At 59.3% G+C, this 13,420-nt stretch overlaps 1 protein-coding gene across 9 annotated transcripts in view; it reads right to left on the bottom strand.

Moving 5' to 3' along the window:
• Positions 1-196: 196 nt before the first annotated feature.
• Positions 197-13,420, bottom strand: part of SMG6 (SMG6 nonsense mediated mRNA decay factor) — a 142,590-nt gene continuing 129,366 nt past the window's right edge. For 8 of the 9 annotated variants that reach the window (XM_039508330.1, XM_039508325.1, XM_039508334.1 and 5 more), the window contains exons 16-19: positions 7,192-7,345; positions 3,217-3,428; positions 2,792-2,873; positions 197-470 (exon numbers count right to left, since the gene is read on the bottom strand). In XM_039508330.1, the coding sequence (XP_039364264.1) occupies positions 340-470; positions 2,792-2,873; positions 3,217-3,428; positions 7,192-7,345 (579 nt within the window). In that variant the 3' untranslated portion in view covers positions 197-339. The remainder of the gene's footprint in view (positions 471-2,791; positions 2,874-3,216; positions 3,429-7,191; positions 7,346-13,420) is intronic. The other variant, XM_039508326.1, reaches the window with a different exon arrangement.

Raw genomic sequence — 13,420 nt, 5'->3', positions numbered from 1 at the left:
TCCAAGGAGAACACTGACCTTCAGTGGGAGCTTCTCCAATCAAGGATGTGACAAGCAAGAGGCTGAGACTGGCAATGGGGCTAGCCCAAAGCTTCCCCAGGGACCAGTGCCCCCCGCTCTTCCCCCGCAGAGTCCTAGCCTCCGCACGACCCATCCGCAGCAGTGACCTTCCCTTTGCAGCATGGCCATTCGGGGGGGGGTTTGAAGACGTGGTGTTTATTGTTCACTGGTGGGTCGGGCGGCAGTGGTGGTGGTGCAGGGCTGCCTTGAAAGCCATACTCCCACCAGCAACACGCTGCGTCACTCACGCGGGGACATCTCCTCCTCAGTGACACCCGCTCAGCCCTCCTGGGCCCACTTCAGGAAGGTGGGAATGTCTCGCACGGGCACGTTCCGGGTCAGTGCCTTGACACGCAGGTTCCGATCGTCCGTGAGCAGCACCACCTCTCTGAGCAGCCGGATTGGATCATCTGAAACAATAACCAGAGAGGACGTGTGCTTAGGGGGAGCTCCTGGCCTGAGGGAGGGAGCTAACCAGCCCCTGCCAGCCACCTGAACTCTGCTGTCAGCACGTCGGCCGTGCAGCCACCCAGCTCTGCTGCACCTAATGCTGCCCTCAGCTTCTCCTGCTCTTTGCTTCTTCCCGCTTGGGCTGCTTCTCCGACTCAACTTGGTTCCTTCCTTCATGCTGCCCCTATGCCTGGCCCATGCTCCCTGTCCTCAAACCCCGCCAGCTGCAGACACATGCTCTTCCCAGGACAGTCCCTGCGGTGCTCTTTGGTATTTGGGGAGGATATTCTACCTGGGGTATGAAGCATTATGTACTGAAGGCAAACAGCAAGGTGTCCCCATGCCTTGCAGGTGCCCTGGACAGGGCATGACCCCTTGTGGCACCTATGGGGTGTGGCTCAGCTGTCTGGCTCACGAGCAGATCATTTCTGATGGAGCCTCACGACTTCTGCATACTGACCCCTGAAGCCAGTCAGAGACAGCCCTAGGGCAAGGCACAGCAGGCATGCCATGTCCCTATCACAGATTAGATCTGGCCCCTGTATGCATCCCCAGCATGTCCGTCCGTCCCACACGAACCCTGGAGAGGGCCCTGCTATGCCCCAGGCTGGGGTTGTGTGTAAAGCAGAAAGCACAGAGCAGGCAGCACATTTGAGGGGCAGGAATATGGCCTTTGACGTACGTTCCAGCAGGACGCTGGTGCTCATTGTAAGGTCTTTAAAACCAAACCTTACTCTGAGCCATTTTCCCTCTGAAGGGCCACAAACATTAGGGCTTTGCTGGGCTAGACAGAAAGAGCTGAGCCCTGAGAAATAACTGAAATGGTCTCGCCCACCAGACCTGCACACATCATGCTGGGCTGGGGCTGTGGGAGCGCTGCTTACATGCCTGTGGACAGGGGAAGTGAACACGCTGTATGTAAGCGGCTGGATCCTGTGACCAGAGCGCTGCTCCTATGAGCACTGGAAACACAGTGCCTTCAAATCAGGGCTTGAATGGAAAAAAAAAGGAGTCCATGGAAGCCCACCATGGGCCCAGGATCTGCTGCACTGCGAGGGGCAGGCCCAAGGGAGGGTGTCTAGGGACCTGTTGTGTTGTAAGGGGTGGGCCCCTGGGATCTGCTGGGTTGGGAGGGGCAGGCTCATAGGAGGGCGTCCTGGGACCTGATGCATTGGGGGAGGGGCAGGCTCATAGGAGGGCGTCCTGGGACCTGATGCATCCTGGGACCTGATGCATTGGGGGGAGGCTCACAGGAGGGTGTCCTGGGACCTGATGCATTGGACAGGAGGGCGTCCTGGGACCTGATGCGTGGTGGGGGCAGGGATCTGTTGGCAGCAGGATCAGGAGGTTTTGTACGGACCCTGAGAAATGTGCAACAATAAACATCCCCTGTTCTGAGCCTGGTGACGTGGCTCCTTGTTACAAACCAGAGGCTGTCAGCTTGTCAGGCCCCATCCACCATAATCCACATGATTTTAAAATTCAGCATCATTTACACATAAACATTTGGTGACGGTTTCTCTGTGAATCTGACAAGTTAAGCTGCTAAGAATTTGCGCTGACAAATGTGCGTTGATTTCTGGGGCAGCTGCTGATGTAATTCCCGTCCCAGCAGCCCCTGCAAACAGCTCCAGGATTGTCTGATTTTAGTACACGGCGCCAGAGGCCAAGTGGGCAAGCGGAGGGGAGGGCCCCACCTGACTAGGGTGCAGACAGCCCCGGGATACGCGCCATGTGCCACTGCCGAGGGAAGAGGCAATGGTGGCGCTGGTGTGTAGGCGCTAACCACGGAGCTGGAAGGGGCTCTTCCATCACTGCAGTCAATCCACCTCTCCGGCAGGCGGCAGAATTCTTCCGGCAACCCAGTGGTGTCTACACTGGGGCTTAGGGCAGCTTAATTATATTGCACAGAGAGTGACGTTTTTCCTAGCCCTGAGCGATGTAGTTAAGCCGCCCTCAGACTGCCAGCTGCCCAATGCGGAGGCCATGTTTGATCAGCACCAGCACATGGCACCCTGCTCCTGCTCCTGCTGGTAAGAGGTTAAACAATGAGCAGAATGCTACTCCCAGGAGGACTGAGTACAGGCTGCTCCTGCGGCACACTGGCTCCAGGTTCTGGCATGGGCCGAGGGACGCAGAGAGTGCGCACAGCACCGCGTGAGGGGAGGGGAAGCCAAAAGGACCAGAGTGATAAACTCCCTGAGCCTCTGCTCCCTTGGGTGCCTGGCACAGCGTGTGGGCCCTCACGTCGTTGTGAGTGGCCCTGACCCTGTGCTTGTACCTTTGTTGGTGGGCATGAAGTCCTTGGCCTTGTCATTGCAGTAATGGAGACAGCAGGACAGAATCAGGTCGTCATTGTTGCCCTGGAAGGAAGGACAGCATGACCCATGTCAGGAAAGAGAACTGCCGGACTCTGCCTTGCAGCCCTGACCCCCACGGCTGGGTAGCTCCAAGCACATCTGGCTTGTGGCAGGGAGCGGCCCTCCTCTCCCACCAGCATGGCTGGAGATGTGCAGAGGGTTGCTCCTGGGTGGGGGTGAGGGAGAGCTGCCCTCCAGCCCTGGGATGCACTTTGCCCACATGCAGAGAAGCTCTGCCCAGCTCCAGCGCTCTCTGTTCAGCACCTCATCACCACTGCAGAAATGGGGCTGCCGTGCTGCAAGCTTCCTCCGAGCAGTGTCCTCCTCAGGTTGCACCTCCCTTTACCTGCTGGCCGGTGGTGTCTTCGCTGCGGAAGGAGATGGACTCGAGCTCGTTGCCGCGGCTAGTCAGAGCCCTCATGCAGTTGTCGCGATTCTCAAAGCGCTCCTCCAGGAACTCAATGGACCTCCTGGCTTTCTCCTGCAGCAGGCGGGCATGGCCCCCCGCCCGATGCTCCAGCTCCGGGCCCTTGGCCAGGCCATCCAGCTCATTGATCACTTGGAAACAAAAGGGAAGAGGAAGCTGAGTTAGGATGCAGCAGGATGCTCAAGACTGACACAGATCTGCCAAAGGGCCTTATGGATAAGGCACTGGACTGAAACTCAGGAGATGCAGGTTCAATTTCTGGCTTTGCCACAGACTCTGCAGGTGACCCTGGGTAAGTCACTTCATCCCTGGGCCTCAGTTGCCCACCTGCAAAATGGAGAGAATGCTGCTGCTTTTCTCCCACCCCCCCAGCTTTGTCTTGCCTATTTGGACGGTACGATTTTCAGGGCAGGGGTGGTCTCTGAGTGTGCCCAGCACAATGAGGCTGGATCCTGGAGGGTCTCCAGGCACTACTGTCACCCACTCATGCTGAGCCGGATGCTCTACTCAGAGCTCAGGCTGAGGGATGGGAGGGGAGAGAGCCTGTGGGGAGGCCAGACCCGGGGCAGTGCCGGCTGGAGGACGATGCTGGGCCATCCAGCCCCATCTCCACCTCCTGGCTACAGCAACTAATCACTGATGCTGCTGAGGAATGCACCTGGCTAAGCGCTACGTGGGCAGTGTGTGCCCCGCAGCACCTTCACGGAAGCCTGCAGAACTCCTGGCCCTGCCGTCTCCCCTGCAACGAGCCTCACGGCAGCCACTGTCCCCAGCTCAGGGGGGGAGGTGGGATTGCCAATTGCCTGGGCAGGATGAGGCACGCAGTCCCAACCCCTTACTGGGCTGGCTGAAGTAGGGGGAAGCGAGACCCCTCCTGCCCAGCCTGTGGGACAGAGGGTCCTCTCTGCTGCCCTGCGACTGACACGGGGAGGCAGAGACACCATGCTGCCCTCCTGACACGTGGAGCCTCACCCCGGGTCAGGCTGACTCCCAGGCCTGCTGCTCATTTTGCTTGGCTGAGGATTAAGTCCTAGAGCCTTCTGTATTGGTGCCAAGGGACAGGAAAACCTCAGCCACTCCAGCACCTGAGGGCAGAGTGGGGGCTGCCCTTGCCAGCAAGAGAGACCGCAGCAATGCCCATAGGGGCTGTCGGACAGAAAGCGCTGGGAGCCCCTGGCCCCACAGCCGCTCCCAGTAAGAGACACCCCAGGAGGCACTTTCACCCGGCAGAAACAGCCCGTGGGACTGTGGGCATGGGCAGGCGGGTGATTGCTCTCTGTGCACACGTGTGAGCGAGCCTGTGCACGGGAGGGAGGGAGGGAGGGAGCCAGTCTGGCTTTCAGACATGGCTTAATTTCTGAAGATTCTTTCCAAGCTCCAAGCCAAAGCCCTGAGATCAAGTGGGAAATATGCATTCCTCGGGGGCTTGGGGAGAGCGTTCGGGGTCTGAGGCCTCTCCCCAGTGCTGTGAATCACTGTGTGATCGCGCTGTTCTAGGGGGAGGCTGGCACTCATTGTCTGGGTATTCAGATGAAAGCTACATGGAGCTGCTTCACTCCTCACTCACTCCTGACTCCAGAGACCCACTGCTGCCATTTCCACACACGGCACGGCTGGGATTCGGGGGTGGGGTGGGGTGAGGGAAGTGGTGCAAAAACGGAACATCAAACAGGAAAAGCTGGTATTCCATCCCGAAATCCGCTTTCCTGCTTCCAAACCAAACAGGCTTCAAAGGGGAGACTTGTTTGTGCTTCTGCACCAGGCCTGGCTTCTCTATGGCAGGGTCAGGCTCGAGGAGCACGGAGCAGGTTAAAGAGCAAGAGAAACAAAGTGAATGGAAAGCTGCACTTAACCCCTTGCTGCATCCCGGGGGTGCAGGGTTCTGTGCAGCCTGCAATCCGAGAACGGGGACGCCATGCTGAGCACCTCTGCTGTTAGGGGAATGTTGTGCCTCCCACTCCCACACCTGGGGCCAGCTCAGCTCCCTCGGCCAAGGGTTCACACTGATCCCAGGGCACAGATTTTATAATTAATTCACAGGGCTTTGTGTGTGCGGGAGAAATCAACCTATGTCCAGCACAGCTACAGCCGTTGCTGCTTCGGCATGCTTTACTAACAGCCAGCAAGGAGATCTGGCAGCCTCGTGGGGGTGAGGCCCCAGCAGCCCCACTAGTATGGAGGGAACCTGAGGCACAAATGGGAAAGAGGTGTCAGAGCCAGGATTAGACTCCAGAAGCTCAGGCTACGCTGCTTCTCTCGTGGCTGCAGGAAGCTGGAGCCACGCAGTGCCCACAGCGTCCTAGATCCCCAGTGACTGACGGGGCAGGAGCTCCTCTGGCAGGGTGGGGACACTGGGTTTCTAACCCTCTGGCTGGGGCTTGGGGTTACCCAGCTTCAATCAAACCACACGAGAGCTGAAGGGAGGGTGCCAACCTTCTCAGGTGCTGTTAGCGTGGGTCGCACAACCCCCCAGGGCTCTGTAAGCTCTGCTGGGCTGACAGCTTCCTTCCCTTTGCTTCCAAAGCCCTGGAGCTGGAATGCCGAGCTGCTGTGCACCCTAGGGTTCCCATGCTGAGCTGGGCAGCCAGCCAGGTGATGGATCCCCCTCTGCCATAACCAGGAATCCTCCCCCAGGACAGGAATTCCTGCTCTGCTGCCTGGTGGTGACGATGGCTCCTCCATGGAAGAGCCGAGCGAGCAGGAGGGCACAGCATCTTCCTGGTGACACAGCTTGAGCTACGGAATTCCTTCTGGTGCCCGCGAGTCCCTGGATCTCACTACTGCCCTGCACCCTGCAGGGACACCTGCCTTGCGAACACGAGGCGGAGAGAGGAATGCCCCTCCCGGCCCTCGTGGCAGCAGGGGCCCAGGACCGCAATCCTCCATTCCCAAGTGTTTCACACAGGTATGCTTGTCCCACTGCCCACACGCTACATGTAGTCCTGCTCACTCAGACTGGGACAGACCCCAAGGCTGGGAACTGAGGCAGGGACAGGCAGCTCTCTGGGGCACTGGGCCTGGAGATGCTTAGCTCTGGTCCTGATTCTGCGTCCCTCCAGGAATTCTCTGGGCTGCAGGCTAGTGCTGCCTGGGGCTCACTGCCCGGGGCTCGGGCTACCTCCACAGGGCTCCAGTTCTGCAGCCCTAAAGCGAGCCGGGCCAGAGGGACGATACCTCGAACCCAGGGAGTGATCGGATAATCAGAGCTACGGCAGCTAACCAAACCTTCCGCCACCCTGGGAGACCACCCAGCAGCACAGCCGTTATCTGCCAGGGCGAGTGTTTCCCAATAACGGGAACCAGCTTGGGTTTTACTGCAAGCTTTATAAGGAGAAAAAGAAGGGCTGGGCTTCGCTGGGACACAGGCTGGCCATTTATTTCGGCTGCCTAAGCCCCAGCTCAGCCAGGCTAAGCTGTCTGCTTGGTTTGTTTAACAATTCCCCCACCCTGTTCCTTTCAAAATTCCCCTGAAATCCCGTTTAACACCCTCCTGCCTCCCACAGACATGGTGCCCTGGCACCCCATAGGCCCCTGTGGGAGGGGGATCCAACCAATGGAGCAGACTGTGGGCAGAGCCATGGCAGAAAGGGAGCCAACCGTGCCAGGGACCAGAAGAGACCTGCCAAAGGGCATGTGTGGGGAGAGGGCTCCCGGGGCCCACCCCATCCCGCCCAGCACCAATGGCGGGAACTCACGTGGGGTCGCTGCTGGCTCATGAATACAGTTATCCGTCACGCTGCCCGCCACTAGCCAAGGCACCGCACAGCAACAGACCACACAAGTAACTATGGAGGGGGTCAGCCTGCCGAGGGCTCCACATGGGAGACTGGGCCCCGCCCAGCTGGAGGGGCAGCACCCCCTGCAGATAGCAGCACCTCGCCTGGCCTTACTCACCAATCAGGGGCACCACCAGGATGAACTTCCGCCACTCCAGCAGCTTCTTCAGGCTGTTCAGGTGGTCGATGAAGCCGTTGGTGTCTGGCACCAGGAAGACAGGTCTGATCTCCAGCTCCATCTGCCGCATCTGGCTCTGATCCTTCAGCACAGCCTGTAAGAGCCCAGAGCAAAGAGTGAGCAGGGGGCCTGGCCACAGCAAGCTCCCGACCTGGCGCATCCCCCAGGCTCCAATTCTGAACACCCTGGTCAGAGCCTCCAAACTCCTGGGCCAGAGAGCGCTAATGGGACTTACAGCAGCGAGCTGCGTCCCGCCCCCAGCACCTCAAGGCCTTCGCCTCCCTGAGCATTCAGCAATGCTCCGCAGGGGCACGCACGTCCCCGGGGCTGTGTACAGGGCACTTCTCACGGTAAATCTGGCTGAGCTGCAGCACACGTCTCAGAGCTTTCACTGCTGATACTCAGGCCTCGGCTACAGCTTTTGTACCAGTGTAACTATGCCCGGGAGGGGTGAGATTTCTTACCAACACAGCTACACTGGAAGAATACCGTGTCTGGACACAGACAGACTGGTATAAAGGTGCCTTCTGCTGGTGTAGTTTATTCCTGTTCCTGGACAGGAAGAGCTCCTCTGGTATAAGCACTTTTAAACCATACATCTGTACCCACAGAGAGAGGCTGGGTGGTTCCCAGGTCATTCAGCGCCCACTAAGATGTAGCTGGTGCTCCAGTGGGCAGGGCCCTTGCGGGGAGTGCAGGTGGACGAGGGACCTAGGGAGGGCTTTGCTGTGCTATGCGGTATGGCAGCTGCTGCTAGCTCCTCTGGATGTCGGTGTGGGAGAAGGGCAGTGAGACAGCCCCGTTCAGAATTCAGACTAGTGCCAGGGGACTGCAGGGAGAGAGGCTCCCAGGCGGTGGCTGGCACCATGGCATTCTGCATGCCCCCTTTGGCAAGGGCAGCCCCAGCTCCCCCTCACCTGGGAGCAGAGGGGTTAAGTGCACGTGACAGGTCAGGCCCCACTGGATAGCGGGTTTCAGGGTTACTGTGGGAGGATGTCTGAACACAGATCACTCCCCATATGAGACCCTGCGTGCGTATGCACATGGGTGATGCCAGGCCTGAGACACTGCGTGGGACCCTGTGTACAGGTGACCCCGTCTGCATGCCCCCTTGCATGCGGCATTTGCTGTCCTAGCTCTCTCAGACTGTACCCATCAGACTCCTGGCAGCTGCGAGCAGGGCCTGTGCTGGTCGTCACGTCCCATTCCGCTCCCCGGGCCGCCCGGTGAGAGAAGGACACAGGATGCGCAGGGAGTGAAAGAGCGAGGTTGTGGGGAGTGTGCCAAGTCCCCTTGCAGCTCCAGGACGCTCAGGGAGCCAGAGGGAAATTCGCCTTTGCAGAGTTCAGAGGCCGGCAGCGAGATTTATTTTTGTTTGAGAGAGTAAAAGGCTGCAGAAGCCTCTGGCCAAGGGGACATGGGGGGGGAGTGGCCTGTGATTCATACAGCCTCTCACTGGCCTTGTGCCAAAGACGGAAGAGAGCCTGTGTGCAAAACTGAGAGGCAGGAGCCACATTAACTCTTCCGCTGGTACTGAGGACACAGGAGCCTGCACCATGGTCAAGAGGAAGAGAAACTGGGCTGGGAGTTGGGATCCCAGGCTTCTATTCCTGTGATGTGTAACTCTGGGAAACCACTTCATCTCTCCGGGCCTCAGTTTCCCCATCACTAGAATGGGGACAATGGCCCTTCCCCACGAGCTGGGAGGCCAGGCTGTGTGTGAAGCCCTGGCACAGAGTATTACTAGCATTAGAGTAACAGCTGCATTGGCATGAGATGGACTTTGGGGCCCTGGTTCCCAGTGGGTGAGGCCAGCCTGGCTACAACCCTGAGCTCTTGGGGCAAGAGGAAGCGAGTGCTCCATGCCTCTCTGGCAGAGGAAGCAGTGGCTCATTTACATGGCAGGAAGGAGGAGAGCTGAGGACCAGGCAGCACTCCACATCCTCCGCCAGCCCATGGCCTGGAGCCACGGCGTCTGCCCTGCACTCTGCCCCAATGGGATACTCCAGGCTGGTCTCCTCAAGGCCCTCAGCCCACGTGCCCAGGGAGTGCAAGGAGCTGCCCCAGCTGGTGACAGCACAGAAATCAGACACTTCTGAACACACTGGAGCCCCAAATTCCCTCCATGTCAGCACCAGCTGGAACCCCCTGGGGACCGTGCCAGTGCCTCCTGTTTGGAAAGGGAGCCAGCCACGGGCAGAGCCATGGTGCAGACCGTGCAGGGCCTGGGGGGGGCGGTACCAGTCACAGTGCAGACTGCGGTGGGCAGAGGCACCCCAGGACAGCCCTGGGAAGCAATGAATAGTGTCCCCGCTGCGGGAGGAGCCCCGTGGGGCTGTTAGCAGTGTGACAGCCCCTCTGCCAGCCCCCATGCCACGGCTGGGGCGCCGACGCCATTCCTGCTCTTGTCCAGGCGCCTCTGCCCACTCGGGCTTTGTCTGCTCCGTGGGGATACAGGCGGATTTTCCAAGGGACCGAGAACAATGCCTGTTACTAGAGACTGCTCCAGGGTTTCCTAGTTCCAAGGTTTGTCGGCAGCGTCTTCCTCAGGCGTAAACGTGCCCCGTGCCTGGTAGGGAGCTGGGGCCGCCGCCGCGGTGGAGCCGCCGGGGGTGGGTGTACGCCTTCCGCAGCCAGCAGGCACCCGCTCCCCGGCAGGTGCGTGTCAGCGCGTGTGCACCCGCCGCATTGTTCCTCAGTGGAAAGCGTGAATGGGATGTGGCTATATTTAGAAAGTTACTCACGCAGCCACCACAAAGGAGCGGCTGCATCTTAAGGGGGTGGCCACTGTGTGTGCTTGGAGGGGACAGGAGTGAGGCTATTTTGGGAAGACATGTCATAATTGGCTGCCCAGTTAAGCTGCTTCTGTAATGTCGAGCAAAACAATAGCAGCATCCAGAGGAAGAGCCTGTTATGGTTCAGGTGGGATGTTTTTGGCGGTTCAGGAAACCTGACCGCTCCCAGTGCACAGCAGTGGCACAAGGGCTCGGCCAAGGGGTGGGGGAGGCTGGGAACCCAGGCAGCAGCCAGCGCTTCCTAAGAAAGAACATGGCTGCCTGAGAGGGGCCCAGCTGCCACACACAGAGTTAGAATTACCACCCCTGTGACAAAGTGGGGCTGTTCCTAATGTTTCCTCTGAATACTGTGGGGGGGCCTCAGTTTCTGTCCGACTTCTGTCTCCTGGCAACTAATGGCCAGGCCCTTTCCCCCCCCCTGCAAGGGGATGCTAAAGGTGGGGGAGAACAAAGAGATCAGGTGACCTCCTGGCCCGGGAAAGAGACAAAGGCCAGAAAGGAGGGGCTGGAGGGGGTTTTTCAGTCTGGAGCTGGCTGGGGACGAGGAGTGAAGTGCAGACGGGGTTCTCGGTACCTACAAGCTCTGTTTTAGACCCTGTTCCTGTCATCTAATAAACCTCTGTGTTACTGGCTGGCTGAGAGTCACGTCTGACTGCGCAGTGGGGGTGCAGGACCCTCTGGCTTCCCCAGGACCCCGCCTGGGCGGACTCGCTGTGGGAAGCGCACGGAGGGGCAGAGGATGCTGAATGCTCCAAGGAGACCCAGGAGGTGAAGCCGTGGGAGCTTCTTGCCCTGCAGACAGGCTGCTCCGAGGGAGAGGAGGCTCCCCAGAGTCCTGCCTGGCTTTGTGGGGAGCAGCTCCAGAGCCTCGCCCGGGGACTCCGTGACAGCATCTATGCCAGTGTGTGAGAAGAATATAAGAGCTCAAAAAGCTGAACTCAGCCGTGCGGCTCTAAGTTTAAATGCAGCAGCACTTATGCTGGCTGGGAGCAAAGGGGAGGAGTGGGCAGACACACCAGCTGGGATGAATGGCAGGAGATGGGTGCAGGGGGCACCAGGACTCTGCCCCTGCAGGGAAGGCGGGCCAAGGGGATGCCAGCCCAGGGCAGAGAGAACAAGCTATGAAATGTACAGGTAGACAGAGCTGAAAGTCTATGCCCTCTGGCTCCTGCTCCAACCCCTACCGCACCAGGGGCACAGGCCTTCAAAGGGAAGGAGAGGCTTCAGGCCACGCTCCTCTCCCTCCCGGGAAATGGACCAGTCTCTTAGAGCACGCAGAGGCTAATGGGGCCAGGAGCGCCAGGCACCGTTACCTAAAGGGAGTGCAGGGAACATAGGCTCTGGGTGTCACTCCACTGCATTCGGTGGGCTCGGATACCGGCCCTGTCGTGGAGACAAAGCTGACTAAAGGAGCGGAAGCAATGGCAAATAGCCAGTAACCAACCTGGCGCACATGTCTAAGGGTCTTACAGGGCTTGGGGCTGGCCTTCACTAGCGCCCTAGGGTGGGGAGTCATGCAACCTGCTGGCAGCCATGATGGGAGATGGGGAGCACGGCAGAGAGGACACTGCTAGCAGAAATGGGCAGGAAATGCCAGAAGATTCAGCTGGGAAGAATGCAGCTAATCCAGCTGGGTGGGGAGAGCTAATCCGACCTCAGTCAGTCCCCCTGGGGGAGGAACCTGGGGCATGGCAGACCCAGCCTGAGGGGCGAGGTGGACAGAACATTAGAGAAGGGCTTGCAGGGGCAGAGGCAAAGGAGACGGGTGGGATTTGGGGCTGCATGCACAGAGAACCCCTCTCCACAGGGCGGCTGAGTCTGCTCCTGGAATGCTGCACTCCCTTCGGGGCACCACAGAGCCTGACCAGCTGCAGGGAGCTCAGCGAAAAGCACTGAAGCCAGCCAGCGGGCTGGAGGGATTGAGAGATGGGGAAAGGGAGAGAAAGAGGATAACTCAGTGGCCAGGGCACTAACCTGCCAGGTGGGCTCAACTCCCGGCCCGCCACAGATTCCCTGCAACCCTGGGCAAGTCCCTCAGGATACGTCTAAATTGCAATAACCCCCCTGTGGCCCTGAGTCTCAGAGCCCAGGTCAGTTAACTGTGGCTTGCGGGGCTACAAACTGCGTGTAGCTGTTTGGGCCTGGGCTGGGACCTGGGCTCTGAGACCCCGCCCCACCCCGCCCTTCCCGTGGGTTTCAGAACCCAGGCTCCAGCCTGAGACCAAATGTCTCCACTGCAACCCTGGGCTAGCTGTGGCCATGCTGCTGGTCTTTTACTGCAGCGTAGACACTTCCGAAGTCCCTCTGGGCCTCAGTTCCCATCTGTCATGTGGGGATAAAGGTCGTGCTGCCCTCAGACACATTAAAGGCTGTGCAGTGCCCAGACACTACTCAGTGAGGGGGGCCGTATCTACCTCAGCGAGGCAGACTGAAAGCTGCTGGCCCAGGGACAGGTTGGGAGACAGCCCCACCCTCCTCACGGAGGGGAGGCAAGCTTTACAACGGGCCTGGAGTGGGGGATGAAATCAAGGCCAGTGTCAGCTGAGTCTCAGGAGCGAGCCAGGCCTGGCTGCGGAGTCTCCGAACCCCACTGCTCCAGACAGCCAACCCCAGGTAGATGAAACGCTGGTGAAGCTCAGTCCCCTCCTGCTCCCTAGCGACTCCAATTCCCTGCCTCAGGCTGCCGGTCAGCACCCACTGCAGCATGAAGGCTGGGGCCCTCCACATGTCCTGCTCCATTCTCTTCCCGGCCAACGCTGGGCTGAACTACTTCACTCAACGAGCTCTCCTCCACGCCTGAAAATCAGGCTCCTAAGCTCCCAGCTGCACAGCCCCCGACGCAGCCCACGCCCTCGTGCTGACCTCCAGCGGGCTCCAAGGCCCGGCCCCATGCAGCTCTTGAAGAAGGGAGGAGTGCACTGGAAAGAAACCCCATAACACCCTCCAGCAGCCCCCAGCTCTCCCTGTGCAATGGGAAGTGGGGACCCTGGGGCACCCAGGGAAGCAGTACACAGATGCAGAGAAGGACTAGCGGCCCGGGCGGGCTCTGCAAGCACTGCCATCCCTGAACACGGGCAGTTCCTGTTTGCTGTGTCTGAACACGGCGCTGGGAAGTGGGGAATTTACTGACACCTCCCACTTAACAACCCTGGGAGGCTGGAAGGCTTCAGGACACAGTAATTTACAACCCCTCTCTCCAATCTCCATCTCACTTGCTGCTGCTTTCCTTGTAGCAGATCCCTGCCAGCAGCAATGGGCTGGTTAATGCAGGGCAGCCCCTCCCTCCCCGCACCTCAAGAGGGATTTGTAAAAAAGGGGAAACATCCAGAAAGGTTGGGGTGGGGTTGGAAGTGCAGTGCAGTGGTTCTGGGCCC

This window comes from Mauremys reevesii, linkage group 20, assembly GCF_016161935.1.
Source record: "Mauremys reevesii isolate NIE-2019 linkage group 20, ASM1616193v1, whole genome shotgun sequence".
Classification (NCBI taxonomy): Eukaryota; Metazoa; Chordata; order Testudines; family Geoemydidae; genus Mauremys; species Mauremys reevesii.
The sequence above is the reverse complement of the archived record's forward strand: the minus strand, read 5'-3'. Positions and strand labels throughout refer to the sequence as shown.